Below are 27,221 nucleotides of genomic sequence, written 5' to 3'. Positions count from 1 at the left end.
TTTATACCATTATCAGAATCACCTTTAATCACTTTTGCAGATGACACTTGAAACTCAGAGTTCAAAGCAATTAACATGTTTTTAGTTTTCTTGAATTAAGTGACATTTTTGCGCAAGTAGGGATCACAAGTATTTAAAGATATTGTCGACAATTTCAAGAAAATTCTATTCAATCTTATTATAAAATGGGTAGAAACTTCTGACAACAAACTGTAATTCATTCAAATGTGGGCATTTATGACAATATTTTAAAATTTGTTATGCTATGTTAAAGCACTGTGGTGTATGAAATGAAATGGGCCATGCATTCAAATTTATTCAGGAACTTCATTTGAAATTGCATTTTAATTCACTGGTTGATTGCCAGTGTGGAGTACTCCACTGTCCCAGCATGTTCTATGCTCCAGGCAGGGTCAGGGGCTCTTGGTCTGGGGCTGTGCATCCACAGGTTAGCATACAGCTCTGTGGGTTTCTGGTGAGGTGTAAAGTCCACTGTGGTGTAGACTATGGCACTCGTTTCCTGGGGGAGACAAGACCGTGTCAAGTCACATCCGTATAGAGGAAGTCTGAAGTAAAAACACAAGTCTGCCACTCAGTCTCCTTAAAAAACAAGTGACACTGAGTCACAGAGGCTTTATGTCCTAGATTAGCACTTACTGGGGCCTTCTGCTTCGATGAGTCATCTAGAGTTTCTCCAAATTGGTCTATGGACAAAGAAAAACAATATTACATCAGTTATTTTTGACCATTCAAAAAATAGTACAGCATGTGCCAGTCATGCTAAATTAAACTAAAAAAAATCATGAAATATCTCTAAATATCTATTTGAGCATAAAGTTTAAGGAAACTTTTAAATCTGTGTGACTGCTTACTTTTTGTCTTGACTCTGCAGCAAACAACACCAATCACCGAACTGATGATAATCATAATTGCAATGGACACAATGGCAGTCAGTGGCAGGCCAAAGCTCCAGGGAACTCTGGCAAAGAGACAGAACACTGCATTTAGGTTAACAATTATATTTCCTCAATTAGAAAGCACTGTTTGGCCGGTGAGCAACAGAAAAGGAGTAATTTACAGAGTGCATACCTGGGACTGTCGCTGTGGTCCTTGGCCAGACTGGGCCCAGTAGGGTCAGTAGGGCCAGTAAGGCCACTAGGGCTAGTAGGACCAGTAGGGAGCGCCTCAGAGGTGTTGAGGGGTTTGATGGTTGTTGTCAGTGGAGGCTGAGGAAGGCTGTGGTGACCTGAAGCTTCTGCAAAGTGCAGGAATATCATGCAAGTTTCCTGTCTAGAATTACATTAGAATTGCTCCTTTACAACCTAAGGAAAAAACCCTAAACTAAAATATGATTGTGCAAGTAAACAATTAACTATTGTAATGCAGTTTTGCAGTAGCATCATTTTACATAGAGGCTATTATATTGTATAATACACAATTAAAACATTACATTAGTAGGCATTATATGATTGCTTACCAGACACTTCGACATAGAAGTCACTGTAGATGTGGTTTTGGGTTCCCAGCACAATACATCTGTAATAGCCTGTATCCCGTAACTGTGCATTTACTATTTTGAATTCAATCCAGCCATCTTTTTCAACTTTCGTAACTCTACCTTTCAGAAGGTCGCAGGTAAACCCCTTACTGTCTACCACCTTGTAACATTCCCCTGGATAGAGTCTACAACAGGACTTGTTGTAACTGTTGTAGAATGAAGGGAATTCAAGTCTAAGCAAAATTTGTTCAGACTCCTCAATCTTCTGCTGTCCTTTCGAATGAGGGACATCTGGAAAACAAACATTTCTCATCAACATTTCAATCCAGGCACTGGCAAACACAGAAAATGGTAAAACTTGCCACAAAGTTTTCCCACCGTACCTAATAGAAGAAGCAAGACAAAGGGAAACTTCATCTTCAATCAAATACTCACTGAGGCTCAGCACTATTATGCCATTAGAGTTTTGCATTCTTTTCAAAAGGTATATGGCCCCTCCTAGCCAAGAAAGAAAGGGGAAGTTGTGGGTTCATCAGCTGGAGGGCTGCAGAGAGACATGTTACAGCTGACTAGTCCTTTGAGAATTGTTGTGGAACAGTTCTGATGTAAGAGTTCATTTTCAACGTCTTTTGCAGTTTGTCTGACACTGCATGTGTGAGGTAACTGTATCCAAATTGCAGGTATATTGTTTTTTGGCAAAAAATGTTGACACATGATTTAATCATATTGTCATTTAAAAAAATATTGCTTTTCTTAAAACGATTAGCATTTCATCAGTGGGGTATGATCATTCAAACAGTATCATTCAAAAAGCAATTAACATGTTTTTAGTTTTCTTGAAATAAGTGACATTTTTGCACAAGGGATCACTGTTGCTTTTTATTACTATTATTTTTTCTCCTTCTTCAATACTTGTACAGCACTTTGGTCAACGCTGGTTGTTTTAAATGTGCTCTATTAATAAACTTGACTTGAAGATATTGTCACCAGTTTCAAGAAAATTCTATTCAATCTCATTATAAAATGGGCAGAAACTTCTGACAACAAAATGTAATTCATTCAAATGTGGGCATTTATGACAATATTTTAAAATGTATTATGCTATGTTAAAGCACTGTGGTGTATGAAATGAAATGGGCCATGCATTCAAATTTATTCAGGAACTTCATTTGAAATTGCATTTTAATTCACTGGTTGATTGCCAGTGTGGAGTACTCCACTGTCCCAGCATGCTCTATGTTCCAGGCAGGGTCAGGGGCTCTTGGTCTGGGGCTGTGCATCCACAGCCCCAGACCTAATTGATTAAAATGTGGGCATTTACCACCACATATATCTACAATATCATGGCAATCAATCAAAGAATCCTATCATATTTAGGGACACATAAAAGAATACAGACAAAAAAAGAATATAGACAAAGTAATAGCGATTTATTTGGTGTCAGCTTTTAGCTTATTAAACATTTCTCATTCACCAAATCAAACACATCCTCCATCATGGAACAGAAGACAACTGCAAAAGTTATGTACAAATTACTCAATTAATATTCAGTTAACACAATGTTGTGGCATTCTGACAATAAACATATCTTTTTACAGATAAAAAATAAACACTCCCTTCACATTTCACTCCATTTGAAAACTAAATGTCCATTTGAAAGCTCAGTATATTTTCGAAAACATGATTTAAGCCAATCTTCTCATCTTCTTTGATAACATTGTCTTGCAAATCAAAGCAGTTGAGGCACATGATCACCAATCAGTTTAAATATAATTACATAATAGACCAACCTTGTTTAACTTAACTCTTAAATGCACAGCCCCTATGATTAAATTAGAAGCAATGGGTGCAATATTCTAAATTTACAAAAAGCTGTTGATCTCTTTAAACAGTGCAACCACCCCAAAACGGATGATACCGTGCAGGAGATTATCCTTTAGTTCACAGCCAAGGTAGCTGAATGCAAAAGCTGAGATCGCTCATAGTGGTTCGTAGGGTCCGATTGGTCCTGCTGTGCACAGGTTTGGACCCCGGCAGCCAAAAGTGGACAGGATCAGTGAGCCGTCTATTCGTCGGTGAAGGTAATGACATCGTAGTGGATGCCCTGCTGCTGCAGCTGCTCCAGCTGTTCAGGTGTAGCCTCAGTATAGACCGTCTGGGCCTGTGCCATGGCTGCGTCCGCTACTGCTGGAAGAAGGCAAAGATCGGATCATGTCAGTCAACTAAGGGGGAAGCTAGATTTTCTACACCAGCGCAGTGGTTGTTCTTTACAAAAGCTATTATCCACTTAATTTGATTTGTTACATCAATTGTCAGGACCCTGTGGCTCTTGACACTTCTTACTATGGGTTGCTTACTATGATGATCTAGAAATTTTATACCTATTCCATTGTTGCACTCATAGCAAGTCATTATATAATAATATATAATAAACTTTATCTATATAGCACTTTTCAAAACCAAAGTTACAAAGTGCTTCACAACAAGTGGACAAGTGCAAGGAATGAAACATGTAGTGCAAAAATAAAAACTGAAGGTACACAGCAAAGAGTTACAGTTACATAGCAAAGAGATAAAAAAAAAAAGACAACAGCATTATGGATAAAATCATCAGCTAGGTGGTTAATATATAAATGGATCAATTCAAATCAGTTCATTGGACATAATCAGTCCATCAATAGAGCCAACCTGTGACAGCAGAGTGTGCAGCCGCCTCCAGATCTTCAGGATTCACTATCTGCTGTTCTGAGCTGATGGGTAAGTACTGGATCTGACCGTCATGGCTGACAGCAATCTGGATACAAGAATGACACAGAGCAGCAAAGCAGTCAGCCTTTTGCAAAACAGTTCTGCACAGTTCACTCTGTAACTGTAGAGTGCTTTATGTTAGCTGCCTCACCTGCTGCTCCTGCAGAAAGGCCCCGTCATGCTCGTACTGGATGATCTGTCCATCTGGCATCTGGGGGACAGAAGAGCAGTTAAAACGAGGCATTGTCACCTTCAAATACACATCTCTATCAGGTAAGGTGGCTTCTTATACTTGCCTGTATGTGGTTGCCATCTGCTAACACCACATACTCCTGAGGGAGTAAGTGAGGTACCCCGTCCTGCGAGATGATATACTGGACCTGGGAGAGGACAAATGTCACAAATAGGTTGAGATGACGATTGAAGAATAAGGAGGACTTTGTGTTTTTATTTTTTACTTACTCAAGAACTCTTTGAACCCCAACCTTCCAGCTGAAGGATTGTCTCCCTACTCAATTTGGCACCAAGCTGCCCTAAATGTCCTATGTAAATTCAACAGTGAAGTGGTACCATCTACAAAACGACCTGTACCTCAGTCACCTGGTTGTCCCCCGTCATCAGGTGCTGAACTGTCTGTCCATCTATGGTGGTTATCTGCTGGATGTATGTGCCCTCCTCCTGATAAAACCAATGCTCAAATTAATGCATTTGGATATGAAACAAAATGCACAATGGCTATATATGCCAAACTGGTTTTAGATAAGGAAATTAGTTTACAAGTATGTCCAATATGCTGTGCAAGCTGGTACCTGGTCTGATAGTGCCTGTTCTTGGGCGACAATGATGTGCTCCTGTCCGAGGGCCTGAAGCCGCTCTGGAGAGATCACCGCCTGGCGAGCCTGCAGGGCTGTTAGGCACACAGAAAGAACACACTCACATTAAGTTCAAATAGCAATGTTTCTGCTGAGCATAAGTGGTAGTATGCTCAAACTACTGGTGACAATGTGACCAACTGCATCACGGCCCCCACGCTGCCTCAGACTGTCCACTGGTCTCAGGTTTCAAAGCGTAGACTACTCAACATATTCTACCGATGAGTGGAGGCCAGTGGACTGTTCTTTGCAGCGGTGTGGGGAGTAGACAGCAACAAGGCTGCAGATGCAGACAGGATAAATAAACTGGTTAAGAAGGCGGGCTCTATCTTAAACAACATCTCCCACCCCATCCTGTACATACAGTAACTCCATCTGGAGTATTGGAAAGAGGACAGCTAGTAATCTATATATTCAAATCAGCACATTCTGCACGTTAGCTGCATCTGTAAGTGAATATATTGACAAGGTGTTTGTCTATACGATGCACATTTGCATTTGCATCATGTATATTGCTGTCAATTCACATATCCACTTTCTTTAGATTCGCATATCCCTCATTGTTACATACTGCATATTGATATTGTATTTGTATGATATTGTATATTGATATTGTATTACATCTACATATATTTACATATATTTATAGATATGGAAAATATTTCATATTTTAGTATGATTTTCCTATCATAAATATTGTGCACTCATTTCTTCTTTGCCTCAACAAGTCATACACACACCAATTTGCTGTACTTTATTTACAATTTCCCATTTGGCCGACGCTTTTATCCAAAGTGACGTACATATGAGATTTTAATACATTCTCTACTCTTTTCCTGCAGCCCAAATTATCCTGATTAATTATCTCCAGATTGATTTGGATTTTTAAGTAATTTTAGTTGGATAAACAGAAACTGAAAGCATTATTTTATGTTTGTGGTTACTTGTTGTGTTGTGACTATGCTCCTTACACTGCAGCGTGGCCAGGGCCTCCTCATCATTGTTGACTATGATGGTCTGCTGGGAGGCGGCGGCACGGCTCTTGCGGGTGGGTTGATCCTGGTTGTGGAGTCGCTCCATGTGGAACTTCAGATGGCCGTTACGATTAAACCTTAGATAGTGGATGGAAAACCATCAGCATAGTATCATTGATGGCTATTCATAGCCACCTTGTGGTCTAATGTAGATTTTGCATAAGGGCTTGTGAAGTTTAGTAATGAATTTTAAGGCTTGTGGTAATGCAAATGACATTCAGTCCCACCTTTGTCCACACAGCTTGCAAGAAAAGGGTTTCTCATTGGTGTGGGTCATCATGTGTCGACGCAGGTCTTTCTTGTTTTTGGAGGCAAAACTGCAGCTGGGACACTTGTGAGGGCGTAGGTAGGAATGTAGCCCCATGTGGGTCTAAAACAAAATGGGATAACAATCAGGGTCAGAAATGAACAGTGTGTTCGGGTCAAAACCAAACACCTGCATCAAAAAAACAAAAACAAGCAATATTGTAAGGTTTTCTGTGAGTTTCCAGCAGTGGGAAATTAGGATTTACAGTGAAACAAATATTAATGGTACCAATTGTGTGTTTATTTGCTAATATGCAAGGCAAATCTATTATTTCATAGTTAAAATAAAATTTCCCCTGAAAAGCCCTTTAAAAACAAAACAAAAAACATAAAATCAAAGTTCATTAGTTAATTTTTTACACTCATCAACAAATGCATTAGGGCTTGTTAGACTTGTGTGGTTACAGAGAGTGATGCTAATCAAATGCTGGATGTGTGTTTGAGTGGGACGCTGCTGGAGAGTATTAGAGAGACTCACCTTGACGTCGGGCCAGGAGGTAGCAGTGAAGTCACAGTCAGGACACTTGAAGGTGTTGGGGTCCACGTGCGCCCTCTTGTGGTTCTCCATGTCGGAGCGGCCGTGGAAAGACTCCATGCAGATGCGGCAGGAGAACCTTTTGGAGCCGAGACCCGGGGAGCTCACCACCGAGGGAGAGGCTGGAGCTTCACTGCTCAGCTGAAAGTAGACAAACAACACAGTCAGAGGGGAGAGATACTGGAGAGAGACCTTTACATGCCAACTCTTAAAAACATATGAACTCCCACAGTTACCTCCACCTGCTGTAAAACACCATCCGCCAGTGCCGAGGTAAGGTAGTACTTGTCACTTTTCAGGCTCTCTGATCCAGACACTTCAACAGCCTGGGAAGGGCTGCTCTCACCATTGCTGCAAACACAACAATGATAAGACATTGGAGACTGTTGAGACGTCACAACTGTGAAAAACTGGTGGTCAGAAAGCTGATACTAGTCACATCACTGTGTTTTTCATTCCAAATGTTGAGGAAGAAATGGAAAAGTACCTATACTAAGCAACATTCCTGTATGCTCACTTGATATGTAACCTTTGACCCATATTTATAACTTAAGTGCCTAAAACTCAAGAATACTGAATCTGCTTCACCATTATACGATTAAACTCTAAAAGTAATATCTTGTGTGTTTCTCACAGAACTGTGAGCCTGGAATGTGCAAATGCCCAAATCTCACAGATAACACTGACCAAGTGGCCTTGGCAAAATAATAACTTGTTGTCTTCTAGAAGAAGTTGGTCACCTCTTATTACGCATCTCTTTAAAGTGCTAGAACTCTTCCACAAATGTATCTTCCATACTGTCCTAACTGGATGGGGATCAGACTGTGTTACCTGTACCCCGGGCCGTGGATCTCTTCAGCGGCCTGCTCCACCACACTGAAGTCCCCTCCTCCCTCGTAGGCCTCAATGGCGATCTGGGTGAGCTCTCCTGCTTCAGAGGTGGCCGCCTCGTAGGCCTCCTGGACCACCGTCTCGCCGTTCTCAGACACGTGGAAGGTCACCACCTTTTGGGACTGGCCCGGTGCTGAGGTCACCCCACTCCACGTGCCGCCCTCCAGAGCCTTGCCGTCTGACTTCAGCACTGCCACCTGAGGAGAACACTTAGGCCATGTTCAGACTATTTAGCTTTTATTCAAACTGCAAGCACCTTTTTTTCCACATTAAAGTCAATGTGGAGCAGTGAAAATAAGTGCTGCCCCTGGCCGCTTTGTAGGTAGAGCAGAAGTTTTTGAGGAGCAATTGCACCTACCTGTAAGGAGTTTCCAACCAATTCCCGGGCGTTGCTCATATTCAATAGCAGGTCAAGAGCATTCTGGGCTGACAGGTCAGTAGATTCAGCTGAGGAGGACATGGAGAAAGAGGACACTTCAACATGTGGACTGGAGGAGCCGGGGATCAAACCACCGACCCTCTGATTAGTGGATGACCTGCTCTACCTCCTGAGCCACAGCCGCCCCAGAATGTCTTTTGTGGAGGCGTCACTGACCTTGTTCGTAGATAATGGTGGTGTTTCCTAAAGCATCCTGGGAGACAGCAGCATTCTCCATACCGTGCATGGCTTGTAGTGTCACAGGATCCACTGCAACCTAATGCACAAGTGCAAAAACATAGTTTCCCAACACCACAAACTATAACACATAAGTGTAACTGGTCTTAATCTTGATCAGCCTTGAGATAAATAACACAGACTGTATTACTCTAACACATAATCCTCTGATAGACTCACAATGGTGTTCTGCAGGTCCTGTGTGTCATCGTGTTGCTGTTTGAGCTCCTCTATCTGCTGCAGGGTGAAGAAGGGTCTGCGGTGCCTCCTGACCGGCTCCTCGGGGTGTGCCACGCTCCACTCCTCAAAGGCCTCCGGGTGGCGACACTGCACATGCAGACGCAGGTTCTTCCTGTGCTTGGTCATGAAGTGGCACATATCACAGGAGAAGGGCTTCTCCCCTGTGGCGGACACAAGCATATAACACAGTGTCAGTTTTGTGAGATATTAGAATATTAACGATCATGAGGTGAACATGAAATTGTGATCAATTTAAATAAACTTAATGAAAGCCATTCTAGCACACTGACCAGTGTGCTTGATGGCCAGATGGGAGACCAGGAACTCCTCCTTGGAAGTGGAGTATTTACAGTAGTCACACTTGAAGGGCCTGTCGTTGGTATGGGACAGCTGATGGTTGAGCAGCAGCTTCTTGTTGTCACAGGTGTAGTCGCAGAACTCACATTTGAACCTGGCACATGCGCATTCGGGAGTGATTCCTTATGACAATAGAATTCTAACACCAAACTGAATGACCAACATTGACTCATTGATGCATATTCTACTCTACATTTCTAACATTCAATTTTTGGAATGTGGACATTAAAGCTGGTTTGACTGTACTGATAATGGTACATGACAACCTTTCTAAAAGAGGTGGAGAAGGAACGCTTTGAATACTGACTTGCTGTCTCCAAGACTTTGGATGTGGGTCAGTAGGTGCATTTTGAATGTGTAGCGCTTCTTGAAGGATTTGCCGCACTGTGAAGACAGAAAAGCAGCAGCAACAAGAGATAAGGAGATAGGAATGGAACAACAAACTAGAGCCACCCATGAGAATAAGTTGTGCATTCAGTCCTGTACAGTAATTTAATCATAAAACACAGACTCAATTATCTGCTTCATGCATTCATTTGGTCCAGTTTGGTAGTTCAATGGCTCAGTTACCCAAGACATTTAAGAAAGCCCTTCTGGTAGACTGGTAAATTATGCATCCAAAGACCCAGGAAGAGGAAATAACACAAGCATCTTACAGAGGTCAAAGAAAGTAGCCCCAAATATCATTATAACTACTGATTTTCACAAGGATGTTGTCAAAGAAACCAATCTTTCTGTACACTAGAGCTGATATTACAGTGCAAAAGTGCACAATATGGGCCTGACATGTTATTACAGTTGTTTCAATGACCATGACACTATACTGGAAGAGTGACAGAAAAAATTTGAGACTGTAACATTATCGCCTCTTCCTCCCTGACACCCCCCTCTATTGTATAATTTGAGCACCCTATCCCCACAGAAACTAGGCACTCTCTTTGTTTTGTTTTTATCAGGGAGAAACAAGTGATAACATTACAATCTCTCCTTTTGTTGTCACTCCTCCAATTCCTCCAGCATGTACCTCATAACTGTCAGTAACCATTCTGTGAATGGCCTCTATACATTTTGTCCTCTCACATTTAAAGAAGTGCTCCTGATTTGTATAAGCTTTGTCATCTGACCTTATCACACATGTGTGGTTTCTCTGCACTGTGGGTCTTCATGTGCTGGGTCAGTCTCTTCTGCATGGGGTAAACCCTGTGGCAGACGGGGCAAGGGAACTGGGAGACCTTGGGTGCCTGCAAGAGACAGAATGAAAGGCTAGCTGACTACTCCATTTACCCAGAGGAGAGCGGCAGCCAACCCAAACAGAAATTAATGGACTGCAGTGCTTCTGTTACAGCATGAAAGATAAATAACTCACTACTTTACATGCGTGTTCAGGTGAAATTTTTTTTGCACTTTTTGATAATTTTGAGACTATAGTATGAAATGGCAATCAAAATATGGAAAGGCTGTAAATCTTACCAACTCTGTTTTTCTTTTCCTGGGGGATGGAGAAAAAAATAATTAGTAACAATATCTTAAGACTTGTAAGGCACAACATATTCTGTATTAGGAGTCAGCTGGTGTACATGTTGCTCGAGGCACTTACTTCTCTTTGTTGTGGACTGCTGAGTGGCGGATGACATCCTTCCTGTAGACACTGCTGTAATCACACTCCTCACACTTGAATGGCTTGGTGCCCTCGTGATTGAACATGTGCTCCTGCAATACATCACCCAAGACGTTTAAGACACTGCAGAAACATGTGAGTGTAAGTAAATGGAGGTAATCTGAATGTCGGGACCTGTTTTGCTGTAACTGACCTTGAGTGAGGACCAGCGTTTGCAGCGGTAGTTGCACTGGAGGCACTTGAAAAGCTCTGGGTCGTTTCCCTCATGGGAGTCCACATGGAAGCGCAAGTCTTCTTGAGAGAGGAAGCGCGAGCCACAGATCCAGCAGTTGTGAGGCCTCAGGAGCGGTTTGATGGATTTATAGTATCGACTGGAGGATAATGAACAGGAGGCAGCGATGAGCTTGTTGTGAAAGCTATTAGATAATATTTATAACGCAATTGTGTTGAATAACTGGATCCTTACTTGCGATTTATATACTTCTTATACTTCTTGCGAAGGAACCGCTTGGAGGGTCGGCCTCGTTTCCTTGGGAAGAACTCCTCCTCTGGCGCTGTATTTGATGAAGGGTCTTTGTTTTCAGAGTCTGATTGGGTTATTGCTGCCTCAGCGGTGTCTCCATTGGGCAAGGAAGCAGGACCGTTGCCTAACCCAGAAGAGCTTGCCTCCTCAGATACACTGGCTTCCACACTCACCCTGGGCTTCTTAGCAGCACTCTCTGCCTCTGTAACAAACAAATATGAAAAAAGAAGGCTTTATAAAGATGCAAATACCAGCAATTTTACAGTTACGGTTAAGTGCCAGACTGGCTATTGTTTTGCTCAGTCTAAACCAACCTTTGCTGCTGTAGCCTTCCTCCATGAGGCTGTATTTCCTGGGGCGGCCAACCTTGCGGCGAGGACGCCCCTGAGAGGAGGAGGAGATGGGAGGAGGGGGTTTCCTCAGAATGGCTGGTGGTCTTCCCCTGCAATCCTCATCTGCTGGGTTATAGTCACTGTCCTCTGGGAATAAGCAGAAGAGAGAGCAATATGTGAAGAGAGGATATAGTATATGAATGTTTATGAAAAGTTTGTTTGTTTTGACTGAATCCTCCACTGACCTTCTGGGTCATCAATAGCCCCAGCATCCACAACATCGTCGTCGTCCTCCTCTGCTTGATGGGGCTCTTCGGCCTTCACCTTTGCGGCCTTCCTCTCCTCTGCTGCCTTCAGCTCTGTCTGGCGACGGGCCAGCGTCTCGCTTTTAGGGGGCCGTCCGCGCCCACGCTTCCTCTGAGAATCCCCTAAACACCCAACATTGTAAAACAAACAATAAGCAGACTGCTTACACTGGCGAAATGATATGTCACTCTGATAATCCACCGTAGTACCTTACCTGCGGGTTTGAAGTGTCTATCTCTCATGTGGTTAATGAGCGTGTCTTTAGAGGCACTCTTGTATGGACACATCTTGCACTTGAACTGCTGTACAATCACTACCTCCATCATCTCTTCCAATTCAGCCAGGTTAGGTGGTCGGTCTCCACAGCCTTCTGCCACCGTTGACATCTCCGACTCCCCCACCAGCTCAGCCTCATCCTGAGGCCCCTGGGACCCCTGGGGCTCCTCTTGGCTGGGAGAGCAGTGTGGGGCCAGCTCAGGCTCTGGATTGGAGGTGTACGTCCCACTGCTGCTGATGTAGGGCCCAGACTGGCTCTCGCTGCACTCCAAGGCCTCAGGCAGCCCAGCTGAACCTGCTGTGTCCGCCAGAGGATGGTCTGACGAGGAGCTTTCATCGGCATAGAGAGACGCCTCGGGGCCGTTGCTGCTCTCCATGTAACAGGAGTGCTGCGGCTGCTGCTGGGAGTGCTGCGGCTGGTCTGGGTCCTGGTTCTGCTCATCATCATCTTCATCATCGTCCCTAGCCTGGTACTGAGAACAACCCGGCTGTTCAGAGTCTGCAGCCGCCACACACTCCCCACCATACACAGCCCCATACTGCCGACTTGTCAGGGAACGGTGGTCTGCGCTACTGTCGATGTAGCTGCGTGAATGATGCGGCTGCTCTCCATCGTCCACTGCACACTCGAGGTACCCGGCACTGCACTCCACCACATAGTGACCTCGGCTGGTGGGGTTTGAGTCGGCCCCACTGCACTCCACATATCCAGGCAGGTCCTGGTCACTGTTGTCCCCACTGTAGTCAGGGAAGCCGGACTGGGAGCGCGTCTGGTCGGGCTCCTCTCCAGAACACTCCACGTAGGAAGACGAGGACTCCCCCGTCTGGTCTGGACCGTCTGCACTGCAGTCCATGTACTGGGAGGGGTGGGAGTGCTGGGGCTGGTCGGGCTGACTGCTGCTGTCCTCTGGGTAACCCGAGTGTCCCGGCTGATCGTCGGGTTGGTCGGGGTCCAGGCTACTTTGCAGGTCTCCCTGGTCCAGACAGGTGGATGTAGGGCCTTCTCCAAGAGCTTCAATGGCTATACGACTGGACAGGGCTGAAGATGACATCTGGGCTACCATAGGAGCACCTACAGCAGACAAAAACATATAGCTGGGTAATACACAATTAATTAAAAAAGGGTTCCCATACTTACTTGTGTGTTATCAACTTCAGCAGCTTTTAAATGACTTTCAAATCCTTGTTTGGTCAATATCAAGGCCCCTACAGGGAGCTGAATCATCATTTTAAAGCTGTAATCTAGAGCCTTCTGTTTCATATAATGTTCATTGCAACTGAATGCCAAATAATGATTTTGGATGCAATACTTGGCTGTAAATTCAAACAATTTCAAAGTCTTCCACTGATTTTCGAAACATGGTGCTAATTTTCTCAAAGTCATTAACTTTAGAAAGATTTTCAAAGGCCATCATATCTATGATAAAAGAAATGGATTGAAGAAACAATCAGCGTGCAGCAACCACAAGGAAGCTTACCATCATCCGGTCCTTGTAATATCAGATACTGGGTTGTTTCTGCACCCCCATCTTCTGCACTGGTAACAGCTATGCAACCTAAAGGACAGACAGTAGAGAGGATCAGATGTCTACTCTAAATACTCAGCTGCTACTCTATGGCAAACTAATCAATATGACAGAAGCTTAAAGCTCTGCAGTATATTACAATAGAGTAAAAGTGGAATATCCATGCAACACTGCACTTCTCAGCTCTCTCTCTTCTCCTGTACCATTCATGATGTCCGGGCCGATGGTGGACTCGATGATCTTGTCTATGGCAGAGCCCAGGTCTGAGGAGGTAGAGGCGGTTGAGTCAGACACCATCATGGCTCCTTCAGACACGGCACTTGAGTGGACCAGCACTTGGGCCGACTCGGACACCAGCACCGACTGAGTCACTGTGGAGACGCTGGACACACTGGTGGACTGGGCCACCGAGGAGGAGTCTGGGAGGTGGACCGATGAAACTCTGACGTCTGTACTGGAGCTGGTCTCTGGGATGAACACCTGGGGGGAAGGAAAGGACAAAAGAGTTTTACAAACTTTAAGGATATCCTAGGATGGAAGTAACTGAATTACATTTACTCACGTTACTGTAATTGAGTAGCTTTGTTGTGTACATGTACTTGAGTCAGTAATTTTACTTTTACTTAAGTATGTTTTCACTGAAGTATTGTACTTGAAGCACTATGTACTACATTTTAAATCACATCCTATACAGAGTGCAAATTTTGTGGCTCTCCATAAGTAACAGAAACTGGACCAACATAAATTCACAAATTATGGAGCCATTCGCAATAAACGGTCAGTCAGCAAAGAAGAGAAGAGTAGTCTGGCATTACTTTGTAATTTTTTGTGATTTATTTTGTAATTTCCAAATATTCCAACTAAAACAATCTAGTTTGAACTCTGTCCTCTCATCCTTTTAGGATTGCATGAGAAAGATCATGTGCAACAACATTCTCTTTTCTAAAAAGTAACTCAGTAACTTTTACTCTGAGTACATTTTTACACCAGTACTTTTACTTAAGTAAGATATCAGCAAAGTACTTTAGCACTCTTTCCATCACTGGTGATATCAACAAACTTCTGTATGACTAACTGCTATATCAGTTGTTGCTGTAATGTGATAGACTTTAGTGTATTGTCGTTTTCTCCTACACACGTAGGAGAAAAACTTACCACGAGACCCTCTGAGCTCTGTCCCACATGGCAGTCTGACTCTGGAGCCTGTGCATGTGAGGCGGCAGCATCACTGCTGTCAGCAGACATGGCCTCTGATGACTCCATGCCCATGCCGCTTTCAGAGGGCTCCTCCATCCCTGAGGGGCCCGCATCACTGCTGCTCTCCACCTCAATCTCCTCCGAATCCATGACTAGCTATAGAATAGACAGCATACACGTAAAACACAGTCAACCTCAAAATTTTGAGTGCAAGTCAACCTAAAAGCATAATATTCTGCATTATTGCAATAATTTCCTCATTACTTGTATGTCCTAAGACGTCTCTTTCTTCATTTGTGAGCATCAATTGTGGTTTACCATAGACAGGCTGCTTGCAAGTTTATCAAGTCATCAAGTTTTAAGACTTTTTAGACATTTTTAAATGTAAAAGAACTGTTGCCTTAGAGAAAGGGTCTGCACGACTGAGCTGGACTTGCACTCGAAATACAGCACAGCAAAAAAACCACAAGATTTCCACAATACCTACATTGAAGACTTAAAATATGTGTATTTAACAATACTGAATGACTTTTAGGCCTTAAATTTAGCTAATCAAATTTAAGACTTGGTCAGAAACAATAAATAAGTTTTTCCCACTTCCTAAACTGTGATTTTGGTATGGATGTACAGCTCCATGAGTTTGAGATGATGGGAAAGGTAACTAATAACATCCAGGACGCTTTGATAGGGAACACGGTATATTTTCTAGTTCGTGATAGAATGCTTAAAGGTCATTTAAGTTACACACTACATGCTGCCCATCTGCCAATCTGCCACCAACTGTCCATGTAGCAGCACACATCACATCCAAGAGTTTCAGTGGTCTGGTTTCTAGGACATTGCCGTTAATGCCTTTCATGTACCGAACTAGGTAACTGGAATGGAAATGTTGTAATTGGCTAATTGAGTTATATTTCCCTTTAAGCCATAGGCTTTGCCACATAACTCTTGCATTATCACAAGTTCTTAATCAAGACGAGATACACTTACAGGAAGCAAGCAGTGTTTATTTCGAAAGAACTATGCAATGTTTGTGCCGTGACAAGTAGCTATTATGTGTTTTTAGTGGCACTATCCGAGGGGCACACAGTTCATGTTTGGGTTTCGGTTTTATTTCCACAATGACAGCAGACCTTGCATTCACGCTAACTCGCGTAGCTCAGTGGGAGCTAGCTTTGCTAAACAGGTCAGCTAACGTCAGCTAGCTACGTTGTAAGCGTATCGTGTATGATGAGGTTGCAAAACAAAGACAAATGTTCCGCAATAGATAATGTTATATTAGGAGTTTTGTATAGGGTAAGTATGTCGAATGGAGAGGCTATCAAAGTTTCCACAACGCATCAGTGTAAACAAGCCGAAGTAGTCGGTGTTCAGCCTCCGACGACATATACCCTTCACTGCGCTAGTTAGGCACTTTAAACGGGCCTAGCTGCCCTTCGTCCTGCCTGCTCCGCGTCGCCATTTTCCACCAACCGCTTTTACACTCAGGCATTCTGAAAGCTCTACTGGGGACCTCGAGGGCCTCAGCTACCACAGACCGCCCAAATGCTGTCCCTGAAGAAAATTAAAACGTTTTCTGACTCTGGCACAACAATCGCCGCTGTTTTTTCTTACCGTGTATTTGCGTGTTGAAGTGTATCCCTCGCTGTAGACACGCTAAATAGAATATAGATTTGTAAGCGATAATTGTTGCTTCATTCTAGTCGGGCGCCATGAGTATCTCCTTGCTTCCTGTTCGTCCAACCGGATCTTATTTATCATTTTTGTTGAAAAGTGACTTGTACTCTAGCTAAATATTTAGTATACACACATATTTAAACTATGTGTGTTTTATTATATTTTGGGCGTCATGGTTTGTTTAAGTTATTCAGTAAATATGTGTTTATAGACAATTGGTGGACTATTGTTTGTAGAGGAAGGCGTATTACGCAATTTGTTGCGGAGTAATATGCAGCTGGAGTGATATCCAGAGTAGTATCAAAATGGTTGTTTGTGTATCATCCAATACATCCATGATCATATCCTACAGCTTACAGCTATGTATCTATCGTCTTTTGTGGGAACGTGGGTCCAAATGTTGAGTTGTGGAGGAAAGCATGTTGCATGCGTGTCTAAAACAATTTAAACCATGATAGCAAACAGTAGTCCTATTGTGTGTCAGCTTGTGAAGCGTGTGAATATAAGAGAGGTTACTAGAGTCGGCAGTTCTCACAGAATTTTATTGGATTTAAAGTTTAACTTTAATACAAAACATCATTTTTATAAATAATTTCAGTGAAGGAGACATGCAATGCCATCCAGTGCAAGTAATTGGCCTTAATTAAGCCATTTTCAGAAATACACACACATAGAATTATACAAAACAAACAAGCTTTTGAACACAAAAATAATATTAGATACTGCTATAAATACCAGACTAATTAAATACTGTTAATGTCTGAGCCTGTCAGACATAGAGAAATTGTTTCTTTGCAAACATGGTATCTGATCTGATGCAGATACTGCTATTAAGACTATTTGGGCTGTGGTTATGGGTCTAAACATTTAGGCCACAATAACCTATCTGTTCACAGATAATCAGACTGAGGGCGAGGCAGTGCCAGATGTCACACTTCTCTTTCCTGAAGTGAACCATTGAGTTGTTTGTAGGCCATTGCTGTATGTTTTAGAATAGGCCTACATTAATGGTGGCCAATAATTCACATCCTAGAAAGCACACACAAATCATACAACAGGTGCTATACACAAACATTGCATCACATTCTCCTTGTCCCCTACACAGGAGAGAGAAATGGGCGCCCCCACATTACAGTGGTTTTCCAGCCCACGAGGATCTGTTGATCTGCCTCTCAGTAGCGAGTGCTTGAGGAGTCTGAACACTTGAGGATGTCGTACTTCACATAGCCAACGCGGTCCACCTGTCTGCGGGAGTTCATGCGCCAGTAGAAGCGATCCCGGCAGAAGTAGATGTGACCTAAAGTTGAAATATTAAAATTAGAAACAATAGACCAAATGATGAGGATTGTTACAAACATATACTGTAATTTGGTAGTTGTTTCTTGCGGGTATGGTGAATAAATATTTGAAAATGATAGAGATGTTTACCTTTGTACTGGAATACATCATGAGCATCATTGGGGACGCCGCCAAAGACCAAATCTGTGTATCGGGGGTATCCTCTGTCGATTTTCTGGGCCTTCACGTCAAGCCTGTTTAAACACATATTAGCGAATTTAATGGCAAATAATGACAAAAAAGAGCCCTCTAGTTCATCACACATTTTGATAATGTTCTCTGTAATGCTCTAGGGGGAAGGAGGGCTACACAGCTGAACACAAAAACACAGTGCTAGTTGAGGGGGGAATGGATAGTGTTTCTCCCCGATCCAAATTTTCTCAGTTTTCTCAGTTCAGTCTCAGTTGGGAATTTGAATTGCCTACCTTCCAGTGATGAGTCTACTTCTCTAACTGCTGCAGGTTTGCACAAATAAATTTATTGTAGGCAAGGGTGGAAGTAACTAATTACATTTACTCATGTTACTGTAATTGAGTAGAAGAGAAGAGTAACCTGGCTTTACTTTGTGAACTTTATTGTGTAATTTTCAAATTCTCCAATGAAAAGAATCGAGTGTGAACTCTGTAATTTCTTCCTTTATGAACTGCATGGAAAAGATCACATCCAACAACTTTTTGTTTTCTAAAAAGTAACTCGGTAACTTTTACTCTGAACACATTTTAAATGAGCTAGGCCTACTTTTTACTTTCACTTAAGTAGATTTTTACCGCAGTACTTTAACTTCTACTTAAGTAAAATATCAGCAGAGCAACAATACTTCTAATTGAGTAGGACACTCTAGTCCTCTTTCCACCACTGATTGTAGGTCTAAGTCTAACTCACCTCCAGTAGTTCTCCCCACTGAACAGCAGGACTTTTCCCTTCCCTCTCTGCAGCGCTCCCTCCACCTTCTGAACACTGCTGGGCAGGCCAAGCTTCTCTATGCTGCGGGGACCCAGAAGGCTCTGTCCTGTGTACACCCAGAATCGAGTCCCTGTGGGGGAAATGCAAGAAAAATCAATTATGTGAAGATTATTGGCGCTGTTGGCTATCTGTGTTAATGGTTCTATTCCAAATATACATTGTGTAAAGCTGCGTTACCTGAGAAGAAGTACAGTTTCTTGGTCAGAAGGTCCTCGAAGGCGGTGTCGATGACAGCCGGCAGTGCTGGCCACCTCTCAGACATAGAAAACGGACCCTTGAGCCCTCCGTTTTGCTTGCTGGACATCTTCCAGTAATGTCTGTTGGATCGGCAAACGAATTAGCACAACGACACTGACAATTTGCATTCATGTTGTGTGTTTTTTCAATCTGTCGCAAAGAAAAGACTGAGCTGCTTACCCGTCCTGGAAGAAGTGCAGTTCTCCGTCAATCACAGTGATGGTGTCAAACTTGGGCACCTGGCAGGCGTCTTTGGATGGATCCACAGGGTGTGTGGTGGGAGAGGAAGTGGGTTCTGTTGGAGCCGTAGTTTCAGGATCATCAGTAATGTCTGGGGAGGCGGTGGTGGCGGGCTGAGGAGGAGTGGGATCAGGGCCTGTTTTGCGTCCTGAAGAAAACAAATTGCTGAAATTAGAACCTATTGAATATAATTGGATGTGATTTTAATGTCCGGATTACACTGTAAAAATGTAAGCACGTGCGAAAATGTGTCATGATGTACCATAGAGATACTGAATGCCTTCGACATCATCTTCATTCAAGGAGAACTTCTCTACATAGCTGTACATGGGGAACATGAGGGCCTCTCTGATGTTGGAGTGATCCAGGCCCAGGGCATGTCCAAACTCATGGGCCGCCACCAGGAACAGACTGTAACCTGGGAGACACGAGGATTGTTATTGAATGATGAGAATAAATGCAAATCTATAGCATTTCCACCGACTCTACTTTCTGTCTTTTTCCTTATTATTGAATGATGAGAATAAATGCAAATCTATAGCATTTCCACTGACTCTACTTTCTCTGTCTTTTTCATGTTACTCACCCTTGTCAGGACAGAAGCCCCATTTCTTGTCTTCATCATAGTCGTCAGTAGTACTGCACCACAGTTTGCCATCTCCTCGTCCCTCACTAGTGCAGGAGTCATACGTCTTACCCAGGAACACAAATGGGAAGTGGCATGGCTCTCCCTCAGCATTTCCACCAATTACAGCAGTGTCTGTCCAAACGCAGACATAACAATAAGGAAACAAGCCACTGTGGCAGCGCTGAGCAGTGATTCATCATGGATTGCGCTTCCTGTCACTCACCTCGACTGGGACAGAATCCATATTTCTTGTCTGTGTCAAAGTTGGCTGTGGTGGAGCACCAGCGGTAGCCGTCACTGCGGCCCTCTGTGGTGCAGCTGTCATATGTCTCCCCCAGAAACACAAAGGGGAAGACGCACTCAGCTCCATCGCTGTTTCCTCCAAATGTGTACAGAACTGTCAGGGTAAGAAAAAGAAATCTGTCAGCATGACACAAAAGCAGGCACCCTCATCTGGGGGACCTTTGACCTATGATGCCTCCAGATAAAAAAAACATGTCAATCTTACGTTCACTGGGGCAGAAGCCAAATTTCTTGTCCTTTCCATAGTCAGCTGTGGTGGAACACCATGGTAAGTTGTCAGAACGACCATCGGTGGTACAGCTGCTGTAGGACTTGCCCTCGAACATGAAGGGGAATTGGCACAAGGCACCCTCCGCATTCCCATAGCGAGTCTTCACAACTAGTGGGACAGCAGAAATTATACATCGTTTAATTGTCGTTCATAAACTGTACACCAGGGGGAAGCATTGTCCCATGAATTATTGATGGTGGCGTTATATCTTCTGTAGGTCTGTGATTACCTGGTCCTTTTCCCAGGGTCCAGAATTCATCATCGTCAAAGTGGGCGTCTCCCTGCATCCCCTCACCAGGCGGATAGGCATGGGCCAGAAGACCATCCTTACCATCAAATGGGTATGGGTCTCCATGGTCTGGATAGACAATAATGAAACACCAACAATATTACACATAAAGAAAGATTTATTTTTATGCATCCTATTATTTTAGACTGAAGCTAAATACATACATACAAATATGTGACATAAAACGTATTAAATGGCACACTGTAACCACCTACCGGCTTTTCCAAATGACACCATGATGTCAGCAATCCCGTTATAGAGGCGGGTGAAGGTTAGAGGGGTCACATCGCTCCACACCTTGAAGGCTCTGGCAAAGGCATCGTCAGTCAGAGACTCTTCCAAGTCTGGGGAGTAGTTCACGATCCTGTGGAGAAGAGTGGAACCAGACTGTATTCAGACGCTTGAAAGATAATCGCTGAGAAGATACACAACAGCATATCTCCACTGGACACTTCTAGATGTGATTGTGGGCATTACATAGCACAAGCATTATAGTATCACACCCATCAGTTGTCACACAGAGCACAATTTGCACTCTATTTGTCATCCAACCTAACATTAAGGAATGGACGGTCTGTAGTGGTAAATCCTTTCTGTCCACTCACCTGTAAGTGATGTCATTATGGTCCCATTTGAGGTCTCCCTCAAAGGTCTGGTAGCTGCGCACATCAGGCACCCCACAGCGAGGCCGTTTCATGACGTCCAGGGTGGGCTTGTCCAGCTGTCCCGTCTCCTCCAGCCCCATCTGCCTCTGCATCCTCTTCAGAGCCTTGGAGGTGGACACCATGGACTGAAAGCCACTGCGGTGCACCGTGTCAATGTAGCCAAACTTCTTCAGGTAGCCCTGGAGGAGAAAACATCAAAATACAGAAATCAGTACAGGTAGATAATTACATTCTGGGAAAGGCTGTAGTAGGGAGGCTAGGGTGGATGATATTCCCCAATTATTTTCAACTTTTCCCCTTAAAGAGTAGGTTGTTTAGTCTTGGATACTGTAGACTTAATAGCCATACATTTTTCGGGCCATACCCTCTGACCCCAGATGCATGACTTGCCCTGCATGTTACCAAGTCTTGTCCTGCACCAGCCTCCACTCACATAACTTGCATTGAAAATAAAAGTAGATTTTGTCGCATCAACATTATGATAGAGAGCTCCATTCTTACTGAAGCATCTTTACTTCACAGCTCATACACTGTTTTGGGAATGCTAATCTTTCATGACAAAATGAACCATCTGCTACTCACATCTGCCAGTTCCGTATCAGTCATGTTTTTGATGACATCTCCTGGGAAGGTGATGAAGGTAGATTTGAGGGGAATGCTCCATGCATCCTGCGAGTAAATCCCCAAAACTACTAGAACTAAAGCACAGCATCTCATGGTGAGACCTAGATTGCTGCAAAACGTAACAATAAGTGATAGTAAAAGCCTATCAGTGAACAAGTGCTCAGTTTGACAAAAAAGAATGCTTCTCAGCAGAAGATCAACAGTGTTCCCCCTGCAGTGTTCGCTTCCCTCTTTGTTTTGACGGGTGGCTCTTGTTGTCGTTCTGCTTTGTGCCCTCAGAGTTGTGGACCTGTATTTATGCTACGTAACGTCTTAGTCACTTAACCTCGCCCCCGCCTGAAACAAACCTCAACCCTCCTACTTGGGTCTTGACAGAATACATGGGTTGAATGGACATGGGGAATTTCCAAAATGTCCACATTTAGCCTTACCTAACAGCTAATGAGTGGTGTGCTAAGTTCTTTTTTGGTGTAATTTCAAGACGGAAAGGGGGTGGTGTTGATGATGGCAGTGGGGGCTAGGACCAATTACAGCAAATGATTATAGTTATATTATATTATAACTTAATCTGCAAAGTTATGCATGCTGTTTGGAAACTCAAACAAATGTTTAACATTGAATGAATTGGAATTCTGATAGGAAATAACTACTATAGAGCATCCAAAATCTTTCAAACTCTTCATAAACATCATCTTTAGATGCTCAATGTACATTATCACTGTCATCATCTTCATCATTTTGAGCTCAGTCAGCTTTTTAGCTTATGGGAAAAGCACTACTTGGCATGTTTGTGTATTTTCACCTGAAGTGTGTACTTAGCTACAGTTGTTGCAAGGTTTTCACACTCATCATGGGACCCAGTCAGACACTTCTGTTATTTCTAAAGTCAAAGAAGTAATATAAAGGTTTTTGGTTCCAGTTTTGTGTTTTCAGAAATAGAAAATTGTTTCCTCTTTATCCCAAGTTGGATACTGAATAAGTTGTCAAACTGGGTCATGCCGAAAGTAGATTCCCTGCAGAAAAATTGGAAAACATGCTGCCTATCTTATTTCCTAAGATGATAAGCCAACAGTATAAAGGCTTTTCAGTTTGTTTTTGGAGTGCCTTGGGTTGTCTGTATTTCCCACGTTAGAAATTGTAGGTTTTGTATGACAAATGATTATGAAAAAGGAACTAATTTTCAAGTGTGTAATGTCAATTTGATTCATTGGAAAATACACTATTAGTATTGCAATATTTTTGGTGGTTAAAGTTTAGGGAACCATCTGCTCCATCATCACCATACACCGTGGTGACGCAATGTCTCAACCGGCTTGATCACTAGAATGACCAAATCACACTGGTGCAATGATTTATAGCACTTATTAGGCCATGAGTAGGCTATCGCAACAATCACTGCTGTATTTTTCCTTGATCTTGTTTGTTGTTCTCACTATCTCTGCTACACAACAGTTTGAGTTGTGTAGCAGAGATAGACATTTTCATTGTAAAGACAGACTCTTGTGCAGCGTCTAATCTGTAATCTGTCCAACTATGTGCACTAGCGTGTGTGGGCATATGTTGGTATTTTGGGGTGTGTGAGTATCAAGGTGGTGTGGGCAAGGATGGCTGTGGTTATGTGTTCCTTGAATCTGCTTCATTTTGTCTCTACGCCAGCATATGATGACTCACTTTGGTTCCCACATGAATGACCAAAGCTGCATATGGGGGCTTTTTTCAATGAGCGCACTGCTGACATCCCTTCTGTCCTCGCATGCATGTTTACTTAGTGGCTGCCCTGAATTTGAGATGCAGGGAAATGTACAACTCTTTCTTCAACTGATATGTTAAAACACACCATGCCATATATATAGTTATATATATGTATAGTTCTTCAGTTCAGTTCAGTTCAATTTAGTTTAGTTTAGTTTAGTTTAGTTTGACAATTGTAAAATAGAGCATTGTCAAGGATTAAACAATAAAGTCAAAGTCTTATTTCCATTCCAGTCCTTGACTATAATAAGGCATGGTGAAAGGGTAAATGGCAGCATACATTAACATTAATACAACAATTTAAAAGTGGAAATGAAAGTACAATTATCTGCTAAAGAATGCTACAGAAGAGTCAGTATATAAATTGTCAAAAAACAAGTCTAGAATGGACAGTATTTTGTCAACAGAAAACATCATTTGAGTTCCTCAGTGACTGGATCTAGCAGTCATATTTTAACCTTGAGCACATGCTGGCGTGAGGTCTGTTTAATATATAGAGGAAGTTTGTTCCAATCTTGAGCCCCAATATATAAAAAGGAGCATTGTCCTAATTTTGTTCTGAACCCTGGTAGACTAAACCTCTTCTGGTCGAGTGGCTATGTGTCCCATTTCGTATGTAAGGTGTTTGGTGGGCCTGGTCGTTGATAAACTTATGCACATTATGGAGCCTAAATTTGTACAGAGGAAACACTGTCTGAGCTCCTGTAGATGGGCTTTATCGTTCAGGATGTTTTTGCAAATCTCATCATGTGGCTTCTGGGAAAGGCAGGCAATTGCAAATGGTTGAAATTGAGAGGGACTTTCCTAATTTGGAGAATTGCAAAGAAATAAGTAGATCACTTCTTTCAGCATCCCAAAGTGAGTTGCTTGCCTTATAGAGCCACAGAAATATACTGTATACCTAGAGATATCCTCATGCAAGAGGAGGTGTGAAATCTTGAGGAAGACCTGTGGTTTGGTTAAGTTTTAAAGAAGGTTTCCTTCCTCATAACATCATTTCCCGTTTCCTGAGACAGTCTGATATCATTTTGACACAGAGAAATGTTGCCATATCCTCTCCTCAATAAGCACTTTTCTCATCATTATGTTTACAGTGCATGGATGAAATACTGAAAAAAAAAACCATAATACTCTTCCCTCCTAGTTTAGTTTTGTTGTGATTTTTCCACTGAACACAGAACACCAGGCATATGAATCTGGGAACATGCATTGACCTTGTTTGTTGCTAAAAAAATACCCTGTGAAGGATATACATATAAAATGAGGGTCAGCATAGGGTAACAAGCATCATAAAATGAAGGAAATTAAAACCAAACCTCTCAAAACCAAATACATTTTATTGACTTGCCCATATTGTCAGTAAGGTCAAACTCTGGAGAGGTGTGTCTTATTGTTGTTCTGCATATACATGATGGATTTGTCTTTATGGTGCCTGTGCGAAATCTTTCTATTGCTTCTAGACACATTGATATATTTAAATGAAAGATACTTGTTAAATGTAATAAATGTAATTCCCCATGGACTGAAAAATGTCCTTTTTACTCATGTTGTATCCATGCCTAACAGACATGTTTAGTGCTGTGTTGAAGGTTTAGCTGCTACATATTTCTACTGACAAAAACAATACCAGCTATGCTATAGTTATATTACATGCATTTATACTGCACACATATTTTTGGTCACAGAGATTGAGTTTGTCCCAGACTGCAGCAGCTCTGCCCAGCTTCAAACAGAAAGCTCAGCACAAGCCTCCTCTCATTTGATGCAGCTTTTATGCCCATTCAGACACAATCATATGGTTATTTCTGTTTATGTGTGGCTCTTCAGAGGATCCCCAGGCCCGCTTTGAAAACATCTGCCACTGATTTCACATGGCGTCAAAGGCTTAATGAATACGGCTCCATGCACGTTAACAAATGCCACATTTCATTTGGTTTCGCCACTTTACTTCCAAAAAGACGTCTGGCACAGAACCTTGAAAAATACACATTTTTGTGTGGCATGCTTCCCAAAATTGACCTCAATCGCCACACAGCCTGTTGGCGCACACCGTGTAGCCATAAGAGGTGGCCAACTGCGTCATCACAGAGCTGGATAATATCATGGTAGAGCAGCAAGACCCTCACAACACAACATGGCCTGGATGTATATGATTAGGTAACCAGCCATCAGTGGTGGAAAGTAACTAAGTACATTTACTCAAGTACTGTACTTAAGTACAATTTTGAGATACTTGTACTTTACTTGAGTATTTCCATTTGATGCTACTTTATACTTCCACTCCACTACATTTCAGAGGGAAATATTGTACTTTCTACTCCACTACATTTATTTGACAGCTTTAGTTACTTTTCAGGTGGAGATTTGACACAATGGATAATATAACAAGCTTTTAAAATACAACACATTGTTAAAGATTAAACCAGTGGTTTCCAACCTTTTTGGCTTTGACGTCTTACAAAAAGCAGTGTGTAGTCGGGGTCACATTTCAGATGTCTATGAGTTGTTAACAGCTCCACCAAATAGTGATTTTTCCCTCTAAACCTCACATGGTTTCATTTCAATAAATGTTGTTAAATGTCCAATATTTCAGCAAAAATCAAAGATTAGAGAAAAAGTCCAAAAACTGAAAACAGATTTGTGTATCAGAACTTTGTTTTTTCTTCTTTCCTCTCCCATAAATCATCTCACAACCCCTCAGATTTATCTGGTGACCCTTTGGAGGGGCCCGACCCCTAGGTTGGGAACCACTGGACTAAACTAGCTAACTGTATATAAAGTAGTTCAAACTAGCTCCACTTCCAGCAGCTGATGCTTCAGTGTTAATAATCTAATGATGTCATATATAATAAAATATCAGTCAGAGGGACCAAACCACTACTTTTACTTTAATACTTTAACTACATTTTGCTGCTAATACTTATGTACTTTTACTTAAGTAGGATTTTTCATGCAGGACTTTTACTTGTAATGGAGTATTTTTACATTGCTGTATTGGTACTTTTACTTAAGTAAAGGATCAGAGTACTTCTTCCACCACTGCCAGCCATGCAATGACAGGGTGGTTCCTCCTCTGAGATGTCATATCACAAAGTCATCATCTGTGGCCACGCTCCATTTTTACTGGAACTGCTGAAACAGAACACAACAAAAACCTTATCATACCAGGCCCGAGATATTGTCTGCCTGTTGGTATTGTAAGTTCAGTGACAGCTGGAGGTGAAAACCCTTATTATGTTTGGAGATTCATGAGAAATCTGCCCATCAAAACCCAGCAGGCTTCCGTCTCTGATTTCACTTAGCGGGGCCTGGATTCTTGA

The 27,221-nt window shown here is 42.5% G+C and overlaps 1 protein-coding gene across 1 annotated transcript; it reads right to left on the bottom strand.

Moving 5' to 3' along the window:
- Window positions 1-223: 223 nt before the first annotated feature.
- LOC139643026 (uncharacterized) lies at window positions 224-22,390 on the bottom strand. The gene is made up of 46 exons (XM_071518144.1): window positions 22,108-22,390; window positions 21,466-21,704; window positions 21,076-21,224; window positions 20,801-20,929; window positions 20,506-20,679; window positions 20,221-20,394; window positions 19,956-20,129; window positions 19,632-19,787; window positions 19,310-19,517; window positions 19,070-19,209; window positions 18,812-18,962; window positions 18,020-18,123; window positions 17,767-17,888; window positions 14,873-15,070; window positions 13,921-14,197; window positions 13,670-13,747; window positions 12,117-13,263; window positions 11,855-12,024; window positions 11,592-11,756; window positions 11,221-11,479; window positions 10,948-11,125; window positions 10,734-10,846; window positions 10,607-10,625; window positions 10,261-10,377; window positions 9,444-9,520; window positions 9,070-9,230; window positions 8,720-8,940; window positions 8,480-8,579; window positions 8,243-8,331; window positions 7,825-8,081; window positions 7,230-7,344; window positions 6,937-7,134; window positions 6,380-6,522; window positions 6,090-6,229; window positions 5,056-5,153; window positions 4,838-4,924; window positions 4,543-4,626; window positions 4,398-4,457; window positions 4,187-4,292; window positions 3,588-3,685; window positions 1,882-1,921; window positions 1,478-1,789; window positions 1,090-1,255; window positions 849-979; window positions 658-704; window positions 224-520 (listed from the first exon to the last, which is right to left on the bottom strand). Exons 1-46 carry the CDS (start codon window positions 22,240-22,242, stop codon window positions 350-352), a joined length of 7,677 nt encoding a protein of 2,558 aa, XP_071374245.1. The 5' UTR covers window positions 22,243-22,390; the 3' UTR covers window positions 224-349.
- Window positions 22,391-27,221: the final 4,831 nt, after the last annotated feature.

This window comes from Centroberyx affinis, unplaced genomic scaffold, assembly GCF_046629955.1.
Source record: "Centroberyx affinis isolate AG114_WGS23_722 - 3 ecotype Tasmania unplaced genomic scaffold, CSIRO-AGI_Caff_v1 ptg000555l_1, whole genome shotgun sequence".
NCBI classification, from domain to species: Eukaryota; Metazoa; Chordata; class Actinopteri; order Beryciformes; family Berycidae; genus Centroberyx; species Centroberyx affinis.
The sequence above is the reverse complement of the archived record's forward strand: the minus strand, read 5'-3'. Positions and strand labels throughout refer to the sequence as shown.